Raw genomic sequence first — 27,621 nt, 5'->3', positions numbered from 1 at the left:
CTAACAAAACATGTATATGGTAAACTCCAGTCATCTGTAGAAGTGGGCTGGGCCCAAGAAAGCTCATGATACCATCTACATGTTTTGTTAGTCTATAAAGTGCTACCAGACCATTTGTTGTTTTTTTAAGTTTATAATTTTAAGGTGAATTTAGAAGAAAGTATGGCTGAAAGTCCACTAAAATTCATAACGTTTTCATGCCACAGATGAAAAACTTCAAAGACAAAGCTGCATCCAGATACCTCAATTCTCCGCTTAGCTTTGTCATAAGCGCGCTCTTCTTTTGTACGATCATCATCAGAATCATATTCAGAACCAGAGCTTATTTCTTTGCTTAGCTTTTTCTCCGAATGTTTTCCAACAGCTTGAGACTCTGTTTCTCTCTCATCTGAAGTTTTTTCATCTTCATCTTCACTTCCCTCACTTTCTCCAACATCAGACTCTTCACTCTCTTCCTCCTCCTCTTCCTCATCATCATCATCCTCTTCCTCATCTTCCTCCTCCAGTTCGTGGTGTTCCTTGACTTCAATGTGCACAGGTTTTCCCTCTGGCAAGAGAAGAGATAAAACTAAAGTAAAATACTTTGTCCAGATCACATCCCCCAAATCCAACATAAACAGGAGTTGTAACTGTGATCAGATTTCATTCTATAAACATAACATGGCCTAATTTTGGTTTATCCATATGAAAGAATAGTCAGCTAGACAAAATATGGGAATAAATGTGTAAGTTTAAAATACAAAACAATGTAATATTGTCAGTGTACTTACCTCCAAGAACAAATCTGGCTGATCTAAGGAGCCCTTTTCCAAATACAGGCAGTCCCCGGGTTACATGGATCCGACTTACATCGGATCCCTACTTACAAACGGGGTGAGGCAACCCCGCACTAGCTGCTTCCCCCCAGCAGACCAGGGAGACAAGAAACTAGCGCCCCCTCCCCAGCAGACCAGGGAGACGCAGAGCGGCTTTTCTCAGCAGACACCTCAGCTTGAGAATAAAGGACTGAGGGAAGTGAGGTGTGGGAGAATAAAACTGAGCTCTGGAGAAATGTTTGGCTAGAGTTTCCCCTACAATATGTACCAGTTCCGACTTACATACAAATTCAACTTAAGGACAAACCTACAGTCCCTATCTTGTACGTAACCCGGGGACTGCCTGTATTAGGAGGAATAATACACACCATGCACTTCACTTGTAAATACACATATAGTCAGTGTAGGCAAGAAATAATGCTCCAAACCTAACAAGTTCAATTTGGAGTCGATCAATTTTTCCATCAGAAAGATGTGTTTTAAGTTTTCTAAAACTTCAGGAATTTACAATTAGCATAGAAGTGACTAAATCTTTATAACATTGTCAAAATTGTAAAACATTATAAAGAATGTATATTTTCCAGTAGAATTCCCTTGTAAAGGGAGGTTTGTTATCAATTACAGTTTTTTTTGAAAGATGTATGTGTGTGTTCATACTTGTGTAATATGACACTCGCCATTGGCGATGAACTACAGCAAGGGTGGGCAATAATTTTTGAAGGGGGAGCACTTCATGAATGTCATAAGTGGTTGCAGACTGCCAGGGGCCAGGCTGCAGGCGGAAGGAGTGGGGCCAGAGACTTCACGTGCTCCTCCACCCACAGACCATGACTGGCCTGGAGAGTACATAAAATCTTTACCCCTGCCCTGCAGGGGGGCATGTGGCATCAGAGGGAACCACCAGCTGTTGGTGGGGGAGGAGACTTTGTGCACTCCCTTGTCCCTAGGTCTCAATTATCCTGGGGGAGGGGCAAAACAGCAAAGTGACCACAGGCTGGATGAAAAAGCTCGGCCGGGCCACAACTGGTCTGCAGAGGCTATCTTGCTCAACTCTGAAGTACAGAACCTTGGGGAGGAGGGGAGGTTGTAACCTGAGGCAGGAGTGCAGGCAGGGATGCAGGGACTTGGGCTGTGACCTGGAATAGCAGATTGAGATGCAAGGCTTGGGAGTGGGTTATGACCAGAGGAGTGATGTAGGAGGAGATGAAGAGTCTGGAAAGACATATGGGAGCTGGAGAAGGGATGCAGAAGGTTTGGGTTACATGGGGTACAGATGCAGGAGGCAGCAGAGGGGTAGAGAGAGGGAGGGGCTGGGGTGCCGGAGGCAGGCTCTGCCTGGGAGACCTTACCTGGATGGCTCCCAGCCAGCAGCCCAGCAGGTTCTTTAACCAGGGTTCCTGCCTTCCATGCCCTTGTACTATGGATGTAAGAGTGTAGTCAATTAACCGATAAGCAAAAGCTTATAGGTTAATGCTATAGACTACACACATTTCCCCCCCGCTTGCCAGTAAATTTTTTAGCAGTCTGGCCAGTAGCCCAGCTCAGTCCTGGCTTGTGCCAGGTGTGGGACCTACTCCTGCTGTGGCTCTGCATTTAAAGTGTATTAGAAGGCAGGCAGGTAACCAAGCTCAGTCCTGGCTCACACTGGGTCCGGGACCTATCCCCACTGCGGCTCTGCATTTCAAGTGTATTAGGAGCTATGCGGACAGGCAGTCTGACTCATTCTGGCTCGCATCGGGTCCAGAAGCTCAGAAACTCCTCCCCCAAGGACGGGGGCTCCTGCCACCCTGCGCTGCTGCCTCTGTATCAGAGGCAGCAGCACAGGGCAGCAGGCCAGCGAGGGGAGCTGTTTTTTAAACTGGCTGCCTCTGATACAGAGGCAGCAGTGCAGAGTGGTACAGGGCTCCTCAGGAGTGGGGAGAGCACACTGGCTGCTGGCCTCACCCCCAGAGACTATAGAATAGTCGAGTAACCAATAAGAATTCATGAGATTAATCGACTATTCAGTTAACTGATATTTAACATCCCTACCATGTAGTGCTCAAGGCAGCTACAGGGACCACGTGAGCCTGAAGGATGGGGTGGGAGGGGCACTTCACATGCTGCCTGTCCTGCAAACAGGCAGCTGCTATTGGCCAGAGACTGGCCAATGGGAGCTAGTGGGGGCGGAAGGAGTGAGAGAAGCCTTTCCCCTGGACTCTCAGCATTTACAGAAGCACATGGCCCTGCAGCAGCTGGCTCCACTGAATGCCTGAGTGTGGGCGAGGCAGGCCTAGAGCCAGCTGAGGTTCTCGTGGGCCTGATCAGGTGGCTTGGCAGGTTTTGCCCAGCCCTGAACTACAGAGCTCTCTTCAAAGCTGCATCTGCTGAAGAGGTGCGTAAGTGCACTCTTGTGACACTGACATTTGAAGTCTGAGCTGTATAAGGAAGTGCACACCCAAACCTCCTTCTTAGTATTGTAGTTTAAGAGAAGGTACTAAGTACATACAAGAAATCTCAAGATAGAGGAAGGCAGGAAATGTGGATACACACAGGAGACTTAAGAGGTTGCTTGCTAGTATCAGTTGCTTTATACGGGGTTTTCTGAGCTTTCTTAATTGTTCGAGACTAGCAAATAGTACTGCCCAGAATGAATCTTGGTGAGGAGTTTATATGGAACTATGCTCTGTACTATCATTCTCCCAAACAGATCACTGGAGCATGATGTAAGTACAAACAGCAGCACTTGGAGGTGGGATACATCAACTTCACATTGCTCTACTTAACTACACTAGTGAGTTGTGCTTAACATATTCTACACAAGCTACAGTGTCCCTAATCAAGTCAGTCCTCAACCCTGTAAAAAACTGGTCCTTCAAGTTCTATATAACTCAGATAATTTGTATAGAAACAGGCTCTCCCTGACTTAACCCACATGTTAGATAGCTTGTCTAATGGGTTTTGTTTATTTGAGGTAAAAACAAAGGGTTCTTTTTTCATATAAAATAGGACAATTTATTTCCTCTGGGTAGGCATATGGTCAGCTCATGAGGCACAAATAGCTCTCTAATGTGTCACCTGCAGCTCTTTGAAGCACATGGTATTAAAATACTGATTTAATTATTAACCAGTCAGGATCCTTTTACTATGTTATTAACCACCTATTGTTGATGACAATACTAGATGAGTCACTTCGCAAACCTAACTATTTCCTGTCCCACTATTTAAATACGAATGTATAGTACTAGTAAATGAAGTAAATATCACTGCAAGTGGGTACTTATGCACCCCAGACAACAGATGTGGCTTTGAAGAGGGTCCCAACACCTTGATGCCAAATCTCCCAAGGGAATACAAGAATTAACAGTCGTGGTTTGACTGGGACTCTGCATACTGGGATTGTTCCCAAGAATTTAGCCCCTGCCACTGTCCCAAACACTGTGCAGCTGAAAGCAACTCTATCACTGCTGTATACACCAGCTTCCCAGCTGCTCAGGCAACATGTGAACAGCTTGTTGCTAAGCCTGCTGATTGCCCACAACTATGTCACTGCAATGCACCAAGCCAGTCACTTCACATCTATTCTCAGTGGGAGCTCACGATAGCTACTTCCACTGAAGAGCAGATGCCCAATGACATTTCTAGGAATCTACACTAGTGAAAAAGAAGCAAGATGGGGAGAACTCTGTATTTGGCAGAATTCTCCACTTTGATGGGAAACAAGGGAGTATTGTTACAGGATTAAGCAAGACAGACGGAATTTTTTCATTATTTATCTGTAATAGAACAGTTTCAAAAGGAGCAAATTGAGAGAGCCCCTCCTCAGATTTCCACCACTAGGCTAAATTCCAAAGGAGGTCCTTCTTCTTCCTCTCCCATTCCTTCTAAAACAGTGTAGGTGACTAACACCAAGGGAGGGTTTTCAGATGAGAATCCCAAAGGAAGGGACCTCCCTGAAGCCTGGACTCTATCACTGAGAGGTGGTAGGAGTTAGTACATACCCTATATGCTTGGCACCTCCCACTGGGAACACCAGGCAAGGAGCTGCCAAGATTTTGTATATCTCATTGTAAGGCACCTGTTTCTCCTGGTTCATTGTACAGGGATCCCAGGCTTAACAGTTGGTTAACTAATTAAAGAGGATCTTACATTCCTATCTGGAGTAGTCAATCTCAATAAAAAGTATCTTAAATTCTCATCCTATAGCAGTTTCTTTATCTTTCACTTCCTTTTCTCCTTAAGGAGAGGAGGAGGGAGAGATACAATTCTTTAGTTAAATGATAGGTAGATTAATCTGATGTGGTCATAATAATCAGCACGTACTGTTAAGGAACAATGTTAAACTTCTCTTGGATATAAAAATACTACCAGACCTCTATTTACTCTCACATACCCACCTTTTTCTCTCTCTTCATCACTGATCATTGCTTCCCAGTCATCCAAACCCGCATCTGCCGTTTCTTCTTCTTCCTCCTTTTCTTCTGAAACTGAACAAAATCCATGTCTGACTAAAATCCGCACTAGGATTACAATATCCATCTTACACAGAAGTGCAAGAAATACCAACAGATGATCACAATAAAAACTGAGACACTTATTTCTCTTCTGACAAAGTGGCAGGTAAAACTTTTAAGCTCACAAAACTAGCATTACAGCAAAGCTGCAGAAATGTCAGATTCCAGAGTTGCTGGACTCCCCAGAAAATTCATTATGGTTAAAAGTGGGGGAAATTACAGAGTTAGACCTTCAGTATATGCAGTAGTCCTCCGTAACAGGTTATACTCCCAAACAATAAATCCACTCTTTTGTGAGACCACAAAATCCCAGTATTTTGGGGAACAGATCCATTCTACTCATGAGTTTGGGACAGTCTATCACTCAACAACTCTTACTTATATTAGTGGTGTAAAATCCTAAATAATTCATTAACGGGTTTAATATGACGTTTAACTGGTTAGCTGATTAAAGAGGGGCAGGTGGAGGCAGGCAGCTCCCACCAGTTAACCGGAACTGGTGGGCATCACCTATTAGGAGTGATGCTTACTGATTTTAACCTTTCACATCCCTAACTTCAGTCTCAGGGGACTCATCTCTAAAGGTCTCCATTCTTTGGACAAGATTTCTTTATTGTTCTAGTATTTGGCTGCCATATCATATACACTTATGTCAAGACCAACATGTCTTTAATAGACTAGTCCCCATTAATAAATTATCCACATGTAAGAGAAATTAGAAGATTTTGATTCCATGGTGAGTTTGAGGGTCTGTTTTTGGCATATGCCTATTTAAATTAAAAAAGTGGTAGATAAACAGATGCTTATTCAAAGCTCTATACATCTCAAGACATTATTTGTACAACACAACAAAACCCCCTGATATTAAAATAATTATTCCAATAGGAAATCAGACAGATACTCAATAACTGAGATGCCTTCCCATCTTATCATTATGGGAAGTTACTTTTAGATTTGACAGTAGCCTTCAACTACCTGAAGGGGTGTTCCAAAGAGCATGGAGCTAGACTGTTAGCAGTGGTGAGAGATGACAGAACAAGTTGCAATGGCGGGGGAGGTCTAGGGTGGATATTAGGAAAAACTATTTAATCGTTTCACTAGGTTAAGCACTAGAATGGTTCTCTCAGGTGAATTGAAGGTGGTTCAAAACTTCAAGGGTTTTAAGGCTAGACGTGACAAAGCCTTGGCTTGAACAATTTAGTTAGGGTTGGCCCTGCTTTGAGCAAGGTGTTCAGACTAGATGACCTCCTGAGGTATCTTCCAACCTCCTCTTCTATGCTTCTTTGAGAGAACATGGTTTGGAAGACTGATCAGACCCTTTCAAAGGCCTGGTCTGTAGTATACACCTTAGGACTACTGAAATGCAATTTATAAGTGGACACAGTAGTATAAATTATTTGAAAAATCTTAAATTTATTGTGAATTGTGTGTTTATACATTGATTTATAATTTCAAGGTATGTTCGCACTATACAGAAAAGGAGATGTGCCTTGGTTATAGAATATCTGGTCCTCATAATAATCAAAGGAGAAGATGATGATGAAGCAACACGTTCAAAAAAATGAAGTAAGCTTCTTAAAGCATGGCTCTGTGTTTTACTAAGTGATCCACTTTTAAAGTTTGTGATGAGTAATAAATAGAGTGAGGACAACAAACACAATCATGAGTTTAATACTTCATTACAAAGACCTCATCTTAAAAGCTTTGTGCTCTGCACACCAGTGGAGTACATTCTCACTCTACACCTGTTTAGTTTCCCATGCCAATCAATACAAACTGCTGAGCATTTGTGAAAACAAATCTGTGGAATCGAGACCTCCTGACAATGAGAACCAAAAAGCAAACAAAAATCTAAAAAAAAAAAACTTCTCTAGCACCAACTCTTCAAGCAATGCAGAGTTCTGAGACTATTTTAAAGTGACTGTGTCAGGCAACCTATATTTTATTACTTGTTTCAGCCAACTGTTTGATATTACTACTGACCTGGTTCTGAAAAAGGAATCTCTTCTTGTACAGGTGTAACTGGTTCTACAACTTCTTCAGGTGGAGAGGTTACCTCCAGGGTTTCTGAGATTGCAAGGAAATAAACAAAATCACTGCTACATTGTCTCTGTCTGAGAACACCACCTGGAGGTATACTGTCAACTTAGTCAAATACATTTTATCTCTAGATTCCATTTTAAAGCTGAACTGTTACCAAGAAAACAGACTCACCATTATACTTTAGTAAGACCAAGCCAAAAATGCATGAACTCCTGCCTATTGATCTAAAATAGAAGGCTAAACAGTTCCCAAAGAATGCATTTCTCAAACATTAACAGGCTTGAAAATGGATACATAAATATTTTGTCAAGTATTGGCTAATCAGGATTGTCACCAATTCAAAAACATCAAGATTCACCTCATTTATCAAAGAGATACAATAAAATGTTATAATACAAATATGTTATCAGATCTCTCTCTATGCATCCAAACAAAGAAGGAGAAAATAATTACTGAAGTGTAATCTAAGTTGGTGGTTACTTTCTCAATTACCAAAGTACTATCCTCACAAAGGAAATATAGCTGCTTACCTTTCAGCATAATTAAAAAGACACAAAAATCAAAGAATATTTTAGATGTTAAAATTGTTTCAATTTACAAAACTCTTTTTGGCATAACACAGATATTATTCTGAAAAACCTGTAATAATCATAAACACAGAAGAACTGTAAAGCAGAAAAATTATATGCAATCTGTTAGATATCTATATCCAACTGCTCTGACAGACTCCAATGATTCAAGAATGAGCATCCTCCCTCATCTCTCTTTCATGGAAAATGAAAGTTTCTTGCAATTAGTTGGAAAGATTGTGAAAAAAATGCACAACTGAAATAACACTGTCTTAGAAAAAGATCACAGAAGGAATCAATCCCTTTTCATCTTCAATAGGGTGTTCTCTCAAGCCTAATGATACATATCAGATTCTCAGACTATTTGGGTACACAAATTTGTGTCCCTGATCTGCACACACAATTATTGCAAATGTGCTTGCAAATTATAGATGCAAACTGAATGTAAAAATGGCCAAAAGGCAAAAGAGAGCTGGGCCTTAACCATAACTGCATCACTCTCTCACAGACAGGACCAGATTTCCAATTTGGCACGTACCTGGGGTGCCTAAAAGTTAAAAGCAAATTAAAAGTTTGACTTTTAATGGAAAACACAATAGGTCAGATATAGGCAGGGGGAAGGGCAGTTAAAGATGCTGTGCCTAGGAGTGCATAAGATGTAAATCCAGGCTTGCTCACAGGACAATAGTTTTATTAACTGAAGTTTATGGTGTGGACGGGAGGTTAAAGCCAAATGCTACCATTACTCTTTGTGCACACTTTCCTTGGTCATTAGTGAATAATCATCATGACCTGAAATAAGTGCACGGCTATAACTTTGTAGCTCGAGCCATGGACCACAATTAAAAAAAAAAAAAAAAGGTTATTTTGAGCAGCGTGCCAAAGGAGCAACCCATAAGGTTGCCAGATAGTTTCGACAAAAATACCGGACACACTTGACATTACATCATAATCTACATTACATCTTATTTAGAAAATGCCAGACATTTTTATTTTCTCAATTTGTTTCCCTAATAGAAAACTCAAATACTGGACTGTCCAGTTCAAAACCAGACACCTGCCAACCCCAGCAACAGAATATATCAATTTTCCTTGATTAAACAATTTATCATGTCTGTATTACAAAAGCTGTTTTTCCGCTTAAAAGATCTAGTCATTCCACAAATAACTAGCTCAGGGACAAATTTTAAAGTGTATTTACCAATTTTCAGAGTTCAAAAAAGGTTTTCTTCTGCATCAGTAATCTGATCTTTCATTGATAAAAGGCTCAAAAGTAAATCAAAAGGCAATAAATCTTTATCCTAAATAAATATGACTCACTTCAGAAATATCAGTAAATATAGATTATAATCTTTGATGTTGATCCTCAGGCCATAAAATAATGCCATCTACTGAGTCTTCATGATACATTTGGGGAACATAAGTTTTGCTCTACAGTTCATTTTCACATCACCAATATTGTTAGTGAACAAGAGGTAAAGAAAATGAAGCTATATTAGAGTCAATGATGAAAATAATGGCAACAAAAATGTGAAATGAAAGACGGAGCTAATTTTGTTGACTATTATATGAAGTAAGAATTTTTTACTAAAGACAGACACTCACCTTCTTTGTTTTCCTGTTGCTGCTGTTGCTTCTTTTTCTTCTTGTCTTCATAAATTGGCCTCTTCTTTGGCACAGAATCTTTGGATGGCACTTCAACACCTGCAAAATGAGAATTAAAACAATTCAAATACTAAAATTAATAGAGCTAACCTGGTAAATAAGTAACCAAGATGGCAAACTAAAATAAAGGTAATGTTTGATTTAAAATTAAAGATCAAAGTTTTCTAAACATGCCTAAAAATTAGGCTAAGTTTATATTTAGACATTTTAGGGGCCTGATTTTCAAAAAGGGGCCAGTGACATGCATCTTCATGTGGCATATCATAGCTTTGGGGGTTAGGGGGAGAGAGAGAGAGAGAGAGAGAGAGAGAGTCAGATCGCTTATGCTCAGGAGTCTAATTTTAGATTTTAAACTTTTGACTGCAGGTTTGTTTGTTTTTTTAAATGGAGATTGCCTATCTCCTAGAACTGGAAGAGACCTTGAAAGATCATTGAGTCCAGTCCCCTGCCTACACAGCAGGACCAAGTACCACCCCTGATGAATTTTTGCCCCAAATTTCTAAATGGCCTCCACAAGGATTGAATTCACAACCCTGGGTTTAGCAGGCCAATGCTCAAACCACTGGGCTATCCCTCCCCCCAAGTTTACATTTGGTCCCATAGGTAGATACATTTCAAATTTAGCAAGCAATTAGAAATAATCAGTAAATGATCCTTTATTCTGGAATTTCACTTCCAACAGGCCTGACAACAAACCTAGTATTTTAGGTCTTAAGTAAAAAAAGAAGGCAGGGAAGAAACCTAAATACTTTAAAGAAGGCTAAGTAGGTAGTACTTTACCTGTTAATAGCAGTATTGTGCTTCTGAAGTTACATAAATAAAACATGAACATCGATGCCTTCATTTTATACCTCATTGGAAAGACAGGGCCTCCAGTGGAACTCTTCCCTGATTTACTATAAGTTAACTTTCTAGCATGAGAGTAGAAAGTTGACTTAGTACAAAAGGAGGGGGAAGGATTGCCACTGAAGTACCAAGTATTTGTTGCAACATCCTAGGTTCCTCTTATATGCCTTCCACTTTGTTTTCAAAGCCAAACCCTGCAAAGTTTGAGACCTGGCACAATTACACAGAGGTATGCAATTTTGCAATGAATCAGCAGGATTCCAGAGAAAATTAGTTATAAACCATAGCAGTAAATATAGAGACACCATGGGTCTTAATGAAGAGTTTTTCATTTTAAAAAAATCCATCAAATCTTGCATAAATCCCTAAATGCTTTGAATCTTGACTACCTGAGATTGCAGTCTATTGTGCTAAAAAGAAAAACCATTATGATCAGGGGAGATACTCAAGCTAGTTCTCTCCAGATTTAAAAAAGGCAAGGGCCTTCACCTATGGAATTCACTTCCTCTTGTAGTCTGCTAGGAACAAAATCACTTACTTTCAATACATGCTGAAAGACTCATCTAATTTTTCTGGTCTTTGAGATGTGGGTGTCATAGGGATTTATTTTTGGCTGTACCTGATACATTATATTTGCCACCTCAATCTATGTATTAGACATTTTTCCCTTCTTGTTCTATAGTTATATTTAATTACCTGCAGAAGCGCCTAGAAGCACTGGTTTAACTATTGTTAAGGATACAGTTCTCTCTAAGAGACCATGGATTCCATGACTTTCTAGGACTACTTCTGGAGCCACCATCCACTGCAGCCATCAAGGGGAATGGAGGATGACAAAACAACTGGCCCTCCAGTGTCACAGTCCTGGTCCATCGGAGCCGCAGCTGCCAGTCACTGCAAGCCCTGCCAGCATTTTGTTTGTGCCTTCTCCAACCCTCCTCCCCCACCTTTTGGTTACTAAAAAGGAATCAGGGACAGCTCATAGGGGTTCGTGAATTTTTTTTAATTGTCCACAACCTATCCCTGACAGAATCAGATTTATTAACAATATTTATAGTTAAATACAAATATTGCCTTGCTTGCCCACAGAAACATAGTAGTTTCCCACATGGCTTATTTGGCATATTCTGCTTGAACCAGTACTGCATGTGACAACAGAAGATAAAATCTGCAAAGTTTACCTTGAGCATAACTGATCAAAGAATTTAGACCTTTAGGAAGACTACTTACCCTGAGCTTGGAGTAGTTTAAGAGTAGCCTCTGCTCTGGCTCTAGCTTCTCGCTGGGATTTAGTTAAAAGCTTTCCCTCCTTTTTCAAACGCTCTTTTCGTTCCTTCTCTTTTTGTTTCTTCCTTTCTTTTCTTTCTTGTTCCAATCGTTCCTATGAAAATAAACAGTGTTACAAAAATGCATAGTAATATTTTTTTCTATGATTTAGAGAGAATTTTTAAACTACAAGGATTTATTAAGACATTTTATAGCTGGCAAGCAGGTGGCCTACTACTACTTCCAGTGGGTTTTGACTATATTGAATCATAGGGTTGGAAGAGAACTCAGGAGGTCATCAAGTCCAGCCTCCTGCCCAAAGCAAGACCAATCCCAACTAAATCATCCGAGCCATCTCTAGGGATGGAGATTCCACCACCAACCTAGGTAACCCATTCCAGTGCTTCACCACCCTCCTAGGCTATGTCTAGACTGCAGGCTTCTTTCGAAAGAGGCTCTTTCGAAAGCATCTTTCGAAAGAGCATCTTTCGAAAGATCGCGTCTAGACTGCAGGCGGATCTTTTGAAAGAGAAATCCGCTTTTTCGAAAGAGAGCACCCAGCGAGTCTGGATGCTCTCTTTCGAAGACGGCCTCTTTACATTGAAGAACGCCTTCCTTCGAAAGAGGAACTTTCGAAGGAAGGCGTTCTTCCTCGTGAAACGAGGTTTACCGCCATCGAAAGAAAAGCCGCGTTCTTTCGAAATAATTTCGAAAGAACGCGGCTTGAGTCTGGACGCAGGGGAAGTTTTTTCGGGAAAAGGCTACTTTTCCCGAAAAAAACCCTGAGTCTGGACACAGCCCTAATGAAATAGTTTTTCCTAATATCCAACCTAGACTTCCCTCCTTCCCCCCCCCCCCCCCCCCCAACTATAACTTGAGACCATTGCTCCTCATTCTGTCATCTGTCACTACTGAGAACAGCCTCTCTCCATCCTCTTTGGAACCCCCCCTTCTGGTAGTTAAAGGCTGCTGTTGAATCCTGCCTCACTCTTCTCTTCTGTAGACTAAATAAGCCCAAATCCATCAGCCTCTTCTCATAAATCATGTGTTCCAGTCCCCTAATCATTTTGGTTACCCTCCATTGGACTTTCGCCAACGTGTCCACATTCTTTCTGTAATAGGGGCGGGCTACAGAATTGGGCACAATACTCTAGATGTGGTCTCACCAGAGCTAAATAAAAGGAAATAATCACTTCTCTAGATCTGCTGGAAATGCTCCTCCTAATGCACCCTAATATGCCATTAGCCTTTTTGGCTACAAGGGCACACTGTTGACTCATATCCAGCTTCTCATCCACTGTAATCCCCAGGTCCTTTTCCGCCAACAGCTGCTTAACCAATTGGCCCCCAGCCTGTAACAATGCTTGGGATTCTTCTATCCCAAGTGCAGGACTCTGCACTTGTCCTTATTGAACCTCATCAGATTTCTTTTAGACCATTCCGCCGATTTGTTTAGATCCCTACCCTCCGTATGCATCTACCTCTCTCCCTACCTTCAGGTCATCTGCGAACTTGCTGAGGGTACAATCCATTCCCTCAACCAGGTCATTAATAAAGAAGTTGAACAAAACCAGCCCTAGAACTGACCTTCTGGGCACTCTGCTTGATACTGATTGCCAACAGACATTCGGGATGTGAACGACTAGTCAACTATCTGATAAGCAAATGCTTAACTGACAGTCAACAGGCTAGTCGACTAGTCACTTCCTCCCCCCCCTCCCGCCCCTTGCTTCCTCTATCAGAAAGAGGCATCAAGGGATGGGGGAAAAAGGAGGGGGGGGCTTCAAAGCGGCAGCACCGCTTGGAGCCTGGGACTAGACCCCAGGCTCCATACAGTGCTGCTGCTTTGAAACCATGCTCCCCAAGGCGCTTTTACCTTTGAAGTGCCCTTACTGACTAATCAAATAAGCCAATGCAGATTGCATTGGCTATTCGATTAGCCAAATAATCAAAATTGTACATTCCTACCAGACATCAAGCCATTGATCACTACCCGTTGAGCTTGACAATCTAGTCAGCTTCCTATCCACCTTACAGTCCATTTATCCAATCCATACTTCCTTAACTTGCTGGCAAGAATATTGTGGGAGACCATATAAAAAATAAGACCCTAATCCTGCAACCTACTGAATGAGTTTTTACCTTTTCCCTACCCCTCACCCATACCCATCTGAAAACATGCAGTACCTCCTCTTTACGTTTAGCTTCTAGTTCCTCAAGTCGCTTTAAGCGCTCTTCCTCCTCTCTCTTTGCCCTTTCCTCCTCCTCTTTCATTTTAGCCAAGGCTTCTTGCATAGCTTTCACTGTGGCTTTACTGGGACCCTTTTTCTTCTCTTTCTCTTTCTCTTCTCTCTCACCCTTCTTTTTCTTTTTGTCTTTTTTCTTTTTGTCCCCTTCATTATCATCAGCTGCATAAGAAAAAGATGGATATTCAGGGTTATCAGAAATTCAATTAATTTTTTTCAGATTGTTGTGTTTTTGCTTAATTCTAGATCTGAGAAACATTGCCGATTCTGATTTCATAGTAAAAAAGAAAAAATGCCTATTAAAATCATAGCAGTAAGACCCTAAAACGTTCATATAATAGAGGTCTAAGAATAATCAAGGGGTGAAAAAATATGTTTGCACTACAGAGCTATAAATATATAATGCAGTGAGAATTCACCATCTGGCACTTGCTTTCTATACACCTGGACAACAAAGGCCAGGGAAAATGCCCATGGATAAACTACATACAAGAAAAAGCATGTGTATACGCAGCTAATACACTTCTATTACTGACTAAGGAAAAAACTGACATCTTCACAGGTTTGCCAGTTTTTGGCTCATTAAAATGGGGGGACAGGGGAAATCTGATTGCATCAAATGTTACTCTTCTAAAATTACTAACCTTCTACTGTTGTGGGCGCTTCTCCCTTTTCCCCGGAGGCAGCAGCTGGTGTAGATTCAGGAGGAGCTGCCTCTTCCGCTTTCTTTGGAACCTCTTTCTGCTTCACCTGTTCTTTACCAACTTCCAATTCTTCCTTTTCCTTCTGTTTTCTCAGCTTAGCTTTTTCCTCCTCACGTTTTTTCCTCTCACGCTCTTTTTTTTCTGCTTTCTTTTGAGCCACTGTTTTTATTTTGAATGAAGACTCCTCTTCCTCTTCCCCACTTTCAGCATTAAGAGCAGGCTTTCCCTTTTGGTTTTTCTTTTGACCCTTTTTAGATTGGGAGAAGTCATCCGATTCATCATCACTCTCCCCCGAGGACACTGCTCGTGTACTCTCTTTATTTTTCTTAATGTTAGCTTCATCCTCTTCTGAAAGGTCTGGCTTTTTATTTGATTTCTGAGTTCTTCCTTTGCCTTTCTTAAGCAATAACTCACAATCGTCATCACTGCCAGAGTGCATTTCAGTTTTTGGTTTCTGAGTCTTTTTAGATTTTGTATCCTTACCTTCCATTTCTTCACTGTCATCGTCATTATCAAAGCTGATTTTTTTACTCTTCCCTCTCTTTTTTTTGTCTTGTTTTGAGAAGCTGAATTCTTTGTCATCATTCTCTACTGTCTGGTTATCAAACAAATTATGTTTATTTTTCTATGGAAAATTAAATATTTTGAAATGCAAAGTTCAGAGATCATATAAGACTCCTCCTTACTGAGGGTATAGTTTAAATAATAGTAAAAGAATACCTGAACTAAACCAAAGACAGCCCACAATAAAGAACACTGTATTTATTCACTATTTTTTCTAATGCTTCTATTGTGTGAAAGAGTGGTTTAAGCTATCACTGTTTGCATCTAATGCAGAAGTGTCATTAAAAGCAATTGTTATTTTAAAAGATTAGTAAATTTTCATTTAAGGCCTCCTACAATACAACAGCACCAAAACTGTTACGTAATCTGAGAGTAAAGGCTTAGACTACCCAAAACCCACCCCTTTCAAAAGGCTTTCTATTTGTCAACAGCCCCTCAACTTTCACCTTTTCTGAAGCAGGTTCTTTGTCACCCTTCCCATCTTGTGCCTCTAGAGATAGTTCTTCCAGCTCTTTTAGGATATCATCTTCACTAAGAAAAAAAGAAAGAAAGTTACAAATCACTTAAATATTTGATTATTTGTAAATAAATAAAATAATGAAAGGGACAAAAATTACTTACTCAAACTCTTGTTTTTTCTTTTCTTTTTTCTTTTTGCCTTTAGATTTTTGTGGTTCCTGCTCCTTCGCAGCACCTGCTCCCTCTATTTCAGCAGCAAGAGCATCAAGGTCAATGTCATCTTTGGCACTAAAAAGAAAAATAAAACAATTTTACTGAAAGCTAAAATTAAAAGGAAGTCATCTAAAGGAGCGAGTCACCAAGATTAGTACACTTAATAATGTCCAGACACCTCGAAATGAAACATATAATTGGGATGTTAAATCACATTTAATTAGCTAACAGGTTAAACATTAAGTTTAACTGGTTAACTGATTAAATAGGGCAAGCAGGGAAGCCCCTGTCGTGATGAACCCCAGGCCAGGCCCAATGCAGATGGGGGCTAGGCCAGCCGGACTAGAGCGCCCTTGCCCGTGGTTGCCTATTTTCTAACAAATTCAAAAGAAAGCCTATCCAGAGCTCTAAGCACACTAGTTGTCAAGAAAAATATACAAATTATTTATAGGATGAAAATAAAGTGGTAACGTTTCTCCTTCAGCATTTACATCACCAAAGCATAACAATACAGGGATTCTCAAGCTTATCTAATCATGTGCCCTTTCTCTGTGCCTACAGTGGTTTGTCCTCAGTGCTCCAACCCCTACCCTATGTCCAGCCCACAGCCACTGCTCTCCAGTGATCCAGAGTGGTGGCTATTGGCTGGGCACCTAGGTCTGAAGGCATCACCACAACCAGCAAAGAAATTATTGTGGCAATAACATAGTAGGTCATCCTTTATTTCTCCTCTGCTGCCAGCAGTGGCATTATCTTGGGACATCTGGAGTCTGGCATCCAACCAACCGCTACCACCAGCGCTCTCCAATCTCCCAGCAAATTTGGTTTTTTGTCCTAAAGCTTCTCATGTCCCCTCCCCCACAGCTTCTCCCGGAATACTTTCCATAAGTAATACACACACACACTGGGGAGATTCCCTCCAGTTTGAACATCTTGGACGTAGCATGATTTACTTTGTGATAAGTCCACAAGTTCATCTTTACCTCAACCACAGAAGTTGCAGAAAGAAAAGATCCTTTACATCAGGGCTGGGGAACCCTTTTTGGGTTGGGGGACAACCACCCAGAGGGGGGGAAAAAAATCAGTTGGGGGCCGCACACAAGTGAGAAGCAAAAAACCAAAAACCATCCCTCACTGATGAGGCCCCTAACAGAGAAGGAGAAAGACACTCCCCACATTCCCCTCACACACCAGAGCCTAGGGGGCTCAACCTAATAGATTTTGTGTGCTCCAGCCTCACGGTGAGGTAGCAGGAGGACAGGAGCACCAGTGTGGGCTCCCCAATGCTGCCGGCCCCTCCCCCCTCTCATGAGCCTCTCACCCTTGCTTTATATCATATAGCTCATCTCTCAGCCAGTGCCACACACTTCCCTGTATCACATTCTATAATATTTTCCTCAGTCTAATCTTAGGAGTCCAAGTTTCCACCACCTTTTTTTGAATTATTGCTAGTTAAACTGTACTTTAATATTGGTTTTTAAAACTTTCCTCCTAATTCAATCCCATTACCTAAAGTTATATTTTCTTGTACCACTCTAATTCCTCTCCATTCTGAGTAACCATCTGTAAGCATACAAATTAATTCTTTCAATCTTTCCTCAATTCAATCTCTCCAGCCTCAGCAATTTTTTGTTCATTTCTTCTATTGAGACATCTGAAGGAGACCTTTATGAAAGTATCATGTCCAGCTATTAATATTCCCAGAGGGGAAATTCTATTACCTTAACTCCCTGCCTCATGACAAAGAATTTGGGTATTCAACTCAAAAACCCCTAACCTTACCATTTTCTTTTTTTGACATTGCAAGCACTTGTCTAATTTTCTACTTGTGCCTCTTCTAGCAGTCAGCATCTTCACCTGAAATAGCAGGATTTGCTGTACCACAGACATGTCCCTCACACACTAGGTCCAAATGCAATCACCTCAATTATATTCTGAAATGCCTGCCTATTTCATGGATTCATGAGTACTACTGAAATTGGACACAAAGTGTCAGACTCCCTATATCTAAAAAAAATATCACAAAAGGAAATGCACTTTTTAAAACCAGATTTTCCAAGACAGCAAATTTCAGAATTATCAGTATTGACAAGCTCAATCATTCCAAAAGCCAAACAAACAAAAACCCAAGAATCAGTACCCATCGAATTATGAGATTTTAAAAATATAGTTTCAGTCCTTTTTGTTCGCCATTGGGCGTTTTAGCCAAGTTTTCTACATTTCTATAAAAGCTAGGAAGGCAAAAATTTGTTTTAATTAAATCAGATTCTCACAAAACTTCTTGACTCCAGGAACTAGGACTTGGGGGGGGGGGGGGGGGGGAGAACAAATATTGTAAAACTAGTTATAAAACAGTGCTGGCATAATTATAACATTTGAACATTCAAAATGTTGCTACTCTTTTCTTAATGACAGCCTGCTTTACTAAAAGGCTTCGCCTACACAGCAAGATCTTCTGGCAAAAATATGCTAATGCAGGACTCATTTGCATGAGTTGCAATCTCATTAGCATATTTTCTGCCATTTCTTTTTGCACAAGGGGTTTTTGCACAAAAAGCAGTGTGGATGGGGTTCTTAAGGACATTACTTTTATCCTTTCTTGGCAGTCCATGACTCCCAGGGAGGGTGGGTATTGAACCCACCATCCTCAGCTTCCCAGGTGAATGTCCTATTCTCTAAGCCATGCCACCACAAAACCCACCTCGCTCCCTTCAGGAAGTCCCTTATATCCTGTCTTGGCAGTCTCTGGCTCAAAAGGCATAAGGATCTTGTACAAAACGGGATTGGGGGAGTCCACACTGCTTCTTTTTGCACAAAAATCCTTTGCGCAAAAAGAAACGGCACATAATATGCTAATGAGAGCACAACTCATGCAAACAAGTCACACATTCGCATATTTTTTGCCGGAAGATCTCACAGTGTAGACATAGCCAGAGTTATTTGGTTTTGATTTTGTTTTGTTTTTTTAAATTGATGTGACCAAGCAGTATTCTGGAACGCGACAGAAGTAATTATTTTCACTTCAACTTTTCCTTCTCTGTGATGGACATGAGAGAGTCAAGGAAGGGCCTCACTCGCTTAGGACTTTATCAGCAGTAAAGATAGACTATTATATTGCTAAAAATAAATACTAATAAATACTGCTGAACAAGTAAGTCACAAGAATATATTAGGAATGTTAACATGTAGTCGACTACACGATTAACAGATAAACCTGGACTTACAGATTAATCCTATCAACTACACTAGGGATAGACAAAAGGGCCTCCGTAGGCCAGATCCAGCCCACCAAGTGGGATAGTTTGCTCTTGTGACCTTCATTATGTCAATTGGAAAAACTGTTAACTCTCTAAAAGTGTTTTCCTCCTTTTAGTTTCTTCCAATGGGATTTTACCTACCAACTCTGAGTTTCTGAAAGTCTGCCATTATAAACTCCATTATTTTTATTGTCCTAGTTTCCTTCCTACCATTTCTTTGAATAATGAATTTTACCATTTCATGATCACTTTCACTTAATTGCCTCCCCTTTCAAATTGTCCTAAGCTGAGACCATATGACAACTTAAGCAATTGTGAGAGGATCCCAAGTGTGCAACCTAGATTGTGGGACCAATGAGCCCTCTATCCCATTAACCTGGGGTATCCCTCTCACACTGATTGTGTCAAGTAGGGATGAGAAAGGTTACCAAGTTACTGGTTCCAGCCCTTTCTGGTTAACCAGAACAGCTCCCCATTCCCCTCTTTACTGCAGAATCACCACCCTGGGAGCGGATCTGGCACAGCCCAGCCACCAATACAAGCTTTAGAAGACATTTGGGAGCTTCTAGGACCCTACCCTCAAACCCTTTAGCCTCTGCATACATATTATGCCTCTCCCTCATTTCCCTCCCCCAAATTTTTACATAGCTTGGGGGTCTCTGCAGCCTCAAACTCAGTAAGGCTTGCTGGGCTCTAAAACCTACAAAGACTCATGGGATTTGGCCTCCAGAGATCCTCTTAAAACTCACAGAAGGTGGTGGGCTCCCAGCAACCCTAAGGTTTACACCGGGGTGAGGAACCTTTTTTGGCTTGGAGGCCACACAGGAGAAGTTTAAAAAACAAAAACAAAAAAACAAAAACAAAAAAACCCACACAACCCTCAGTGATATGGCCCCTAACTAAGAAGGAGAAAGACAATCCCCACATTCCACATGCATACCAGAGCGTAGGGTGGTCCAGGCTAGTAGATTGTGCGCGCTCCAGTTTCACAGTGGGGCGGCAGTGGAGCTGGAGTGTCCAATGCTGGGAGGGCAAGCAAGCCCCGAGCCTCAGGAGCTAGACCCAGGCAAGCTGGGAACCATATCCAGCCACTGAGCCTTTGTTTCCCCACCACTGATTTACACAATGGCCTGGTGAGAAGCTAGTAAGCTTTAAGAATCTCAATGAGGACTTCCTGAGGTCTGGAGAAATAGTAAGTGCAGAGAAAATAAAGGAAGAGAAGGAATCCTCAGAGCCACCACACACAAACATTCCCCAGTGTCATTAGATCAGTGTTTCCCAAATAGTGCTCCCAGGAATCCTAGGGTTCTGCCAAGTGAAAGTAAGGGTTCCGCAAGAACCCAATCACTCCCCCTCCCCGAGCCAGAGTGAACCCAATCACGCCCCGCCCTGCACCCCCCCGCCCCCAAAGCCCATTTTCAAGGGGCTGCCAACTGCTGCGGTCTTAGGGGCAGACTGGTGTTTTTTTGGTTTTTTGCTTGACAGTCCACCTCCCCCCTTTTTTTTGGTCAACTAGTTTCCCCCAGAGTTTTTTTTTTTTTAAAAGGGGTTCCGTGGCCAAATAAGATTGGGAAACACTGCATTAGATCTTCTAAATTAGGCCTTACTTCCTATCTGATTTGTTGAATGTACAGGTGCAGCAGCATAGGCGTGGGGACAGAAAGAGGAGTTTTGGTTTGATACAAAAAGAACAGGAACCATTTATATCTCCCCTTTACCTAGGTTCTGCACAGGAAAATTAGCAATGGAACCTCTTTCCCAGCTGGCTTCTTCTAATTCCCAGCTCTGTTTTTCATCCTGAGATAGAACTCTGATTCAATCTCCTATCCTGATATTATTTAAAGTTAAAGTTATAATCTGAACATCTATTCTTTAGTTCTATACATTTGATCTACAGATACAACTGACAATTTTTCCAGTACTAACTGGATTCAAGCAAAAGTTCCTTTGATAATTTTTTTGCCAGGGCAAAAATCTGGGGCATATTCACTCACACTCACACTCAATTGCAAACTAAACTATGAAGCTGCTACTATTATTCCACAATCAGCTTGCAAAGATTTAATATTACATCTTAGTTTAAGAGTCATATTTGTTTGTAGTTGGGACACACTGAAATAAAAATAGCAATTAGTCGAGTTAACTTTGAGAATTATATCATTTAAGCTTTTTGAAGGTTTCTGGCTCAAAAGTCCCCTTATATTTTCTACTTTAATATTTTATACTAAGTAACACAATGTTCCAAAATTATGCATGTTGTTATAGCCATTTACTGAAGTGTAATGTTTTTACTAAATTTCCCCCAAAAAATCTTGCATACAGGAATCAAATCATTAACTCACCATTCTGGAAAGTATTTCAAACAGAAAACGTAAGTAAAGATACAGCAACTCTCTCTGGTCAAACAGCTATAGAAGAACTGTCCAATAGCTCTTGTACTTATAGGATTCCAAGCAGTTGCAAGCTATTGAGTCAGAAAAGTGGAAAATCCCTAGTGATAATCATGTGACCTGAGAAAAGTTATCTGAGAGGCTTGTCCAAGGGCAGGAGACAATTTTGCTTTAAAAAATTAAGTATTGGTATGAACTCACTTCAACAAAACAAGAAATGTGGTGAAAACAAACACTCAAGGCAGGCCAAATAATTTTTGTGGAAGTGGTTACATTTAAAAAAAAAAAGCACTCTGTGAAAAAAGTCCTTTTCTGATGTAACATCTTGCAACAACAGCAATCTTGAAGTTCCACACTCAAGTCATGAAGAAATCACAGTTAATCACAACTCAGGTTCATTAAATCCATAAATTATGTTCTAGCATGTATTTATCTCAGTTTTAACATGCCATGATATCGGTCTTCTTTTAATGGAATTTTTATATAATATTTTGGTTGCAGACAACACTGCAGCAGTTTTACACTTTGTTGATGCTTGGAATGGTGTTATCTTTGTAAAGGCTAGAAACTTGGGAGGGAGGTTGTTTGGCTTTTTAAACAGAAGTCTAGGATTCTGCAGAGGTTGATAGGTATAGAGCTACACCAGCAAAAGCAAAGTTTAAGCTTTTTACAAAATGTACACTTTTGAATTTAAAAGTAACAAGATAAAAGCATAACATGTTTTCCTATAACATAGCATAACACGTTAGCCCAAAATGTTGTGAAATAATTTCACACTCATTTCACTCATTTCTTTTAAACTTCCATTTGAAAATTAGGGATATTAGATATCAATTAAATAATCATGTAACCTCATCAAATCTTAGCGATTACATGATTATTAAATAGTCCCAGGGGACAGAGCCAGTAGCCAGTGCACTCTGGCCCCCCACTCACAGAGGAAGCAGCACTGGAGGGCAGGGGAGTCCCTGGATTAGAGGAAGCAGCACGGGGTGGCAGGTGGGAACCAGTTTGTAAGGAAAGCCCATTTAAAACCAGCTCCCCACACAGACCAGCTCCCGCCTATCACCCCACACTGCTGCCTCTGATACAGATGCAGCAGCACCTGTTCACAGAGGGGCTAAACTCCCTGGGGATAGAGACTGCAGCAGCATCTCAAGGAGCAGCCTGTATCTGCTGCTTTTAAGCTGGCTCCCCCCAGCACCAGCTCCTATTCCCCTCCACCTTGCTGCCTCTATGTTAGCTGATTATTTAGCCAATATATGTATCTTTTATTCAAGGAGCAACTGAGGTGGGGGGAGGGGGAGAACGTGAGTAGTCAATAAATCATTGACATCCCTAGCAGTAGCAAATACTTAAATATAGCTAGAGTCTTAATACCACAAAGATCCTTGGGTGTAAGTCTCAATACTTGTGATCTAAGTATGACAAATAATTAAATCACCTTTAGGTCAACAAAACCTAAAAGACACAAAGTTAAGTGACTTGCCAAATATTCCACAATGATCCCTTAGCAGAAATAAGAGAGGAACACAAGGCCGAACTTTCACTACAAGGATGGTAAAATTCTATAAGCTCTCCCTTGATCATTGAGCTTTTGTCACTTGTATTTACACTTGCCCTTCCTCATCTAACACTCTCCTCAAGCTAACTGACTGGAACCTGGGTGGGTAAGTATTGTGTGCCAATGGGATAGCAAGGGCACTCCACAGCTGCCCCTTGAATAAAAGATACATATATTGGCTAAATAATCAGCTAACATTTCATCTTCTATTTTCTTTTCTAAGGCTTTACGCTAGAACCAGTACTTTCTGGTTCTAATTCAGGAGTGAGCAATAGTTTTTGGTGGGGGAGCCATTCCAAGAATTTGATAAGTGGTCAGGGGTCACACACTAAGATATTAATGGAGGAGGTTCGGGCTGTGGGATGGAGGCTGGGTCTAGAAGGAAGCTTGGGGTAGAGGATTGGCGTGCAGGAGAGCGTAGAGTCTGAGTGAGTTTGAGTGAAGGAGTAGGTTGTGACCTGGGGCAGGGGATAGGGATGCAGAAGGGGGTGCAAGGGTTTGGGATGTTACCTGGAGCAGGAAATTGAGGTGCAAGAGGGGGTATGGGTGCAGGTGCAAAGGGTTTAGGTTGTGACTGCTGTCAGGAAGTTGGGGTGCAAGGTGCAGACTCCCAGCCAGCAGCCCAAAAGGAATATCAGGTAGGCTCCTTGCCTGCCATACCCTGCACACTATTCAAAGTGTCCAGTTGCAGGGTCCACGTGCACTGCTGCACACCCCTTAGAGGGGAGGAAGGCCTCCGTACAATGCCTGCATTGCAAGCATGGACCAGAGACCTCCCATTAGCCAGTTTTCGGCCAATGGGAGCCACAAGGTTGTGCCAGGGCAACAAGCAAAGCTCCCCTTCAGAGGTGCGCAATGGCCTCCGCCACTTTGAGTGATGTTAGAGGGCACAGCAGGCAGGAAGCCTGTCCAAAGCTTTTGCTGGGCCGTGGGGCAATGACAGGCCGGATATGACCCATGGACTGTATTTTGCCTGCTCCTTTCCCAATTATAGTTTCCATTTCAGATTTTTAATCTTTTTCAAATACTATCTCTCTCAAACGTGAAGACTAGAAGTCAGATTATGTAAGACACATCTTGGACAGATCTGTTCCCTTGCTCAGCAAGTATTAAACTAAATAAAAAAGAAAAAGCCATTCAGCCATGCATGAACTGAGCAACTGGAGCAGTAGAGTTTATCAGCATTGTTGGGAAGAGGGGCCAAATTCTCATGGGCTATATCAATTCAGATCCATTAAAGTTAATTAATGGAATTATACCAGAGTAACTTATTGTTTCAAACAATGAGCAGTCCTATGGCACCTCTGGCTGCGTCTGGATTGCTTTCCTTTTCCAAAAGAGAAAATGCAAATGAGGAAAAAGGAAATACAAATGAAGCATGCATTAGCATGTTCATGTGCTTCATTTGCATATCCTCTTCCGATCCTTTTTTCAGAAGAGGTTTTTTGCAAAAAAGCAGTCTAGACAGCCTCAGAGTTAAATTAACATGAGCTTTTGTGAGTAAAACTCACTCCATCAGATGAGCTGAAGAAGTTATAGAATATTTTTTACACACGAACACACACACCCTCATCCTAGATCGGGGTGGCCAACCCATTAAACAAACAGAGCCGAACCAGAGGTGGAAAAAATGTGAAGGGCTGCACCAGAATAGAGAAGAAAAGACTCTGCCCCTTTAAAAACCACGGATTAGGCTTTTTGGCCACATCAGGGTCCCACCAGCCAATGCCATCTTACTGATGCTGTTCTGCCACAGCGGATGGCTCCCTTGCACCCGGTGAGCACAGGGAGCTGGGGGTCGTTTGTAGGGGCACATAGGGCAACTTCGCAAGCCACAGGGGAAGCTTCGCAAGCTGCACTTTCAGGGGTTAAGAGCCACACGTGGCTCACGAGCCGCAGGTTGGCCACCCCACCCTAGATTCTGTAATTCCGCTCCAGCTCATCTGATGAAGTGGGTTTTATCCACAAAAAGCTCATGACCTAATAAATTAGTTGATCTCTAAGACTACGTCTACACTGCACCTCTCTTGCACAAGCGCCACTGCAAATGAAGCGCAGATTAGCATATTGCCACGCTTCATTTGCATAGTTAATTAGGGGGCGTTTTTGCACAAGAGGTTTTTGCGCAAAAAGGAGCTGTGTAGATGGCTCCTTTTGCACAAAAACCCCCCTCTTGCGCAAGAGCCATTCTTCTCTTTTTCAGGAAGAATGGCTCTTGTGCAGGAGGGGATTTTTGCGCAAACAAAGAGCCATCTACACAGCTCCTTTTTGCGCAAAAACTGACCCTAATTAATTATGCAAATGAAGTGCGGCAATATGCTAATCCACGCTTCACTTGCATAAGCTTTTGCGCAAGAGAGGTGCAGATGTAGCCCATGGTGCCACAGGACTCCTTGTTTTTTTTAAAAGTTACAGATTACCACATCTACCCCTCTAAGACTACTTTTTCAAATCCAGCATCCCAAGACAGGTATACAATTCCAGTTTCTACATCAACAAGCAGAGCCAAGAGGAAACATATTACCTATTATCCAGTGAAACTAAAGCAGAGGTTCAACATGACGAGTGCTCTGCATCAAGCAGCCTTTCACCAAGAGTCTGGGAAATGCAAACATGATCATTGAAGTGTGTCTTTTTCTTTGCAAGTGCTACAGGTAACAAGCTATGCATCTGGCTACAGACAAATGAACAATTCTTGCTCAACACTTTCTAGCTTAGAAAAATTAAAAACAGTTCTGTGTAAAATAAGCACAACTTTAAAGGCTTTCCAGTTTTTAAAACAAAAGAGTACAGTAAACCAATAAAACAAGAAAGCTGCATCACTAGACAATAGTGCACTCATTGCTCATGTTTCTAAAAGGAAGTGTTTATGAGAATGATTTTGCTGAAGCAACTCATGATATCATGGCATAATTTCAGTTATATCAGCACTGCTCCAAGTGAATTAAAGAAACACTAGCCATTTTAAATAGTCACTCCTGCCTTTTTACCTTTAATATTTACTACAAGTTTTCCAGGAACACAGGGAAAGAGGAAAAACAATCTACATGTATGTATCTTAATTTTGCATCTAGTGACCTTCACCATGTTTTTGGTATACAGGCAGTCCCCAGGTTACATACAAGATAGGGACTGTAGGTTTGTTCTTAAGTTGAATTTGTATGTAAGTCGGAACTGGTACATATTGTAGGGGAAACTCTAGCCAAACATTTCTCCGGAGCTCAGTTTTATTCTCCCACACCTCACTTCCCTCAGTCCTTTATTCTCAAGCTGAGGTGTCTGCTGAGAAAAGCCGCTCCACATCTCCCTGGTCTGCTGGGGGGGGGGGGGGGGGAGGGGCGCGCTAACTTCGCATCTCCCTGGTCTGCTAGGGGGAAGCAGCTAGTGCGGGGTTGCCTCACCCCGTTTGTAAGTAGGGATTCGATGTATGTCATATCCATGTAACCGGGGGACTGCCTGTAGTATAGTGTTTTGGGGGACTCATACCCAGCAGCAGAGAAAAACATTTAAAAACAATGAATTGTTTGCAAGGCTATGAAATTGACAAGAGTACATGTATTACCAGGAACTACTTTTAGACTTTTGGAACTAGTAAGATTTCAAGTTGATGGTAGCTCTTCAAGGAAATAACCACAGAATAATTAATTTACAGTACATGAAAACTTTTTCCCATTAGAAGTCTGAAATTAAATCAAACTTTTCAGAGTGTGCAAACAGCACACCAATTTTCTTGTTTCTTATTTTTAAGTGGAATATGCCTGTGTTATCTTACTAAATGAGACTTACCATCTAGCTTTGGAATGCCATTAAAGACATTCAGATACTGTCCTTGGTCCAGATCTCCTCAGACAAGGGCGAGAAACACTAAGGAAGCATTACTTTACTTACAGAGTAAGAAGGGTAAGAAAGTTATTTTCAAACACTAATGCACCCCCTTCTTGCAACACTAAGCATAACATGAAAAAAAATGGCTGTTATCTTCGGTGTGTGGGTATATAGAGTAGAAATGTAAAATCCTGTTTATTCGGTTTACTGGTTAAACATTAAGCTTAGCCAATAAACCCATTAAATGGGGGGGGGGGGGTGTTTCCACAGCACACACCAGCCCCTACCAATTAACCATAATCAGTTAATCATTAACTTCTCTAATACAGAGATGGCCTGGAAGGTCTTTCTCTTCTTACTTCTGATATTAGAAATCTAGGCCTTTTTAATTAATCTCTGGGTGCATCTACACAGCAGGGCTTAACTTGAAATAAGCTATGTAAACTGAGCTACGTAAATTGCACAGCTTATTTTGAAATAGCTTATTTCGAAATGGAGCACTCTACCTCCACCTTTCCTTGCTCCTTGCTGAGGGTTACAGGAATCGGAGTGAAAAGTCTTCCAGCTTGACAGTATTTCAACATTTATTTAGAAATAACTAGCACTATTTTGAAATAACTTAGTCCGTGTCTACACAGCAGGCAGTTATTTTGAAATAATGTTGCTGTGTAGACGTAACCTTATTCTAGAAAACCACGGTTG

The 27,621-nt window shown here is 41.3% G+C and overlaps 1 protein-coding gene across 2 annotated transcripts in view; it reads right to left on the bottom strand.

Annotated features, from left to right (window-relative positions):
• EIF5B (eukaryotic translation initiation factor 5B) overlaps nt 1-27,621 on the bottom strand; it is a 62,462-nt gene that overhangs the window by 29,875 nt on the left and 4,966 nt on the right. The window contains exons 2-10 of one of the 2 annotated variants that reach the window (XM_089775382.1): nt 15,833-15,958; nt 15,658-15,742; nt 14,588-15,272; nt 13,885-14,105; nt 11,662-11,812; nt 9,526-9,624; nt 7,292-7,375; nt 5,192-5,281; nt 243-547 (exon numbers count right to left, since the gene is read on the bottom strand). In XM_089775382.1, the coding sequence (XP_089631508.1) occupies nt 243-547; nt 5,192-5,281; nt 7,292-7,375; nt 9,526-9,624; nt 11,662-11,812; nt 13,885-14,105; nt 14,588-15,272; nt 15,658-15,742; nt 15,833-15,958 (1,846 nt within the window). The remainder of the gene's footprint in view (nt 1-242; nt 548-5,191; nt 5,282-7,291; nt 7,376-9,525; nt 9,625-11,661; nt 11,813-13,884; nt 14,106-14,587; nt 15,273-15,657; nt 15,743-15,832; nt 15,959-27,621) is intronic. The other variant, XM_075916862.2, reaches the window with a different exon arrangement.

The sequence above is a fragment of the Pelodiscus sinensis genome, chromosome 1, assembly GCF_052426305.1.
Source record: "Pelodiscus sinensis isolate ZL-2025 chromosome 1, ASM5242630v1, whole genome shotgun sequence".
Lineage (NCBI taxonomy): Eukaryota > Metazoa > Chordata > Testudines > Trionychidae > Pelodiscus > Pelodiscus sinensis.
This window is presented reverse-complemented; position numbering and strand designations above follow the sequence as displayed.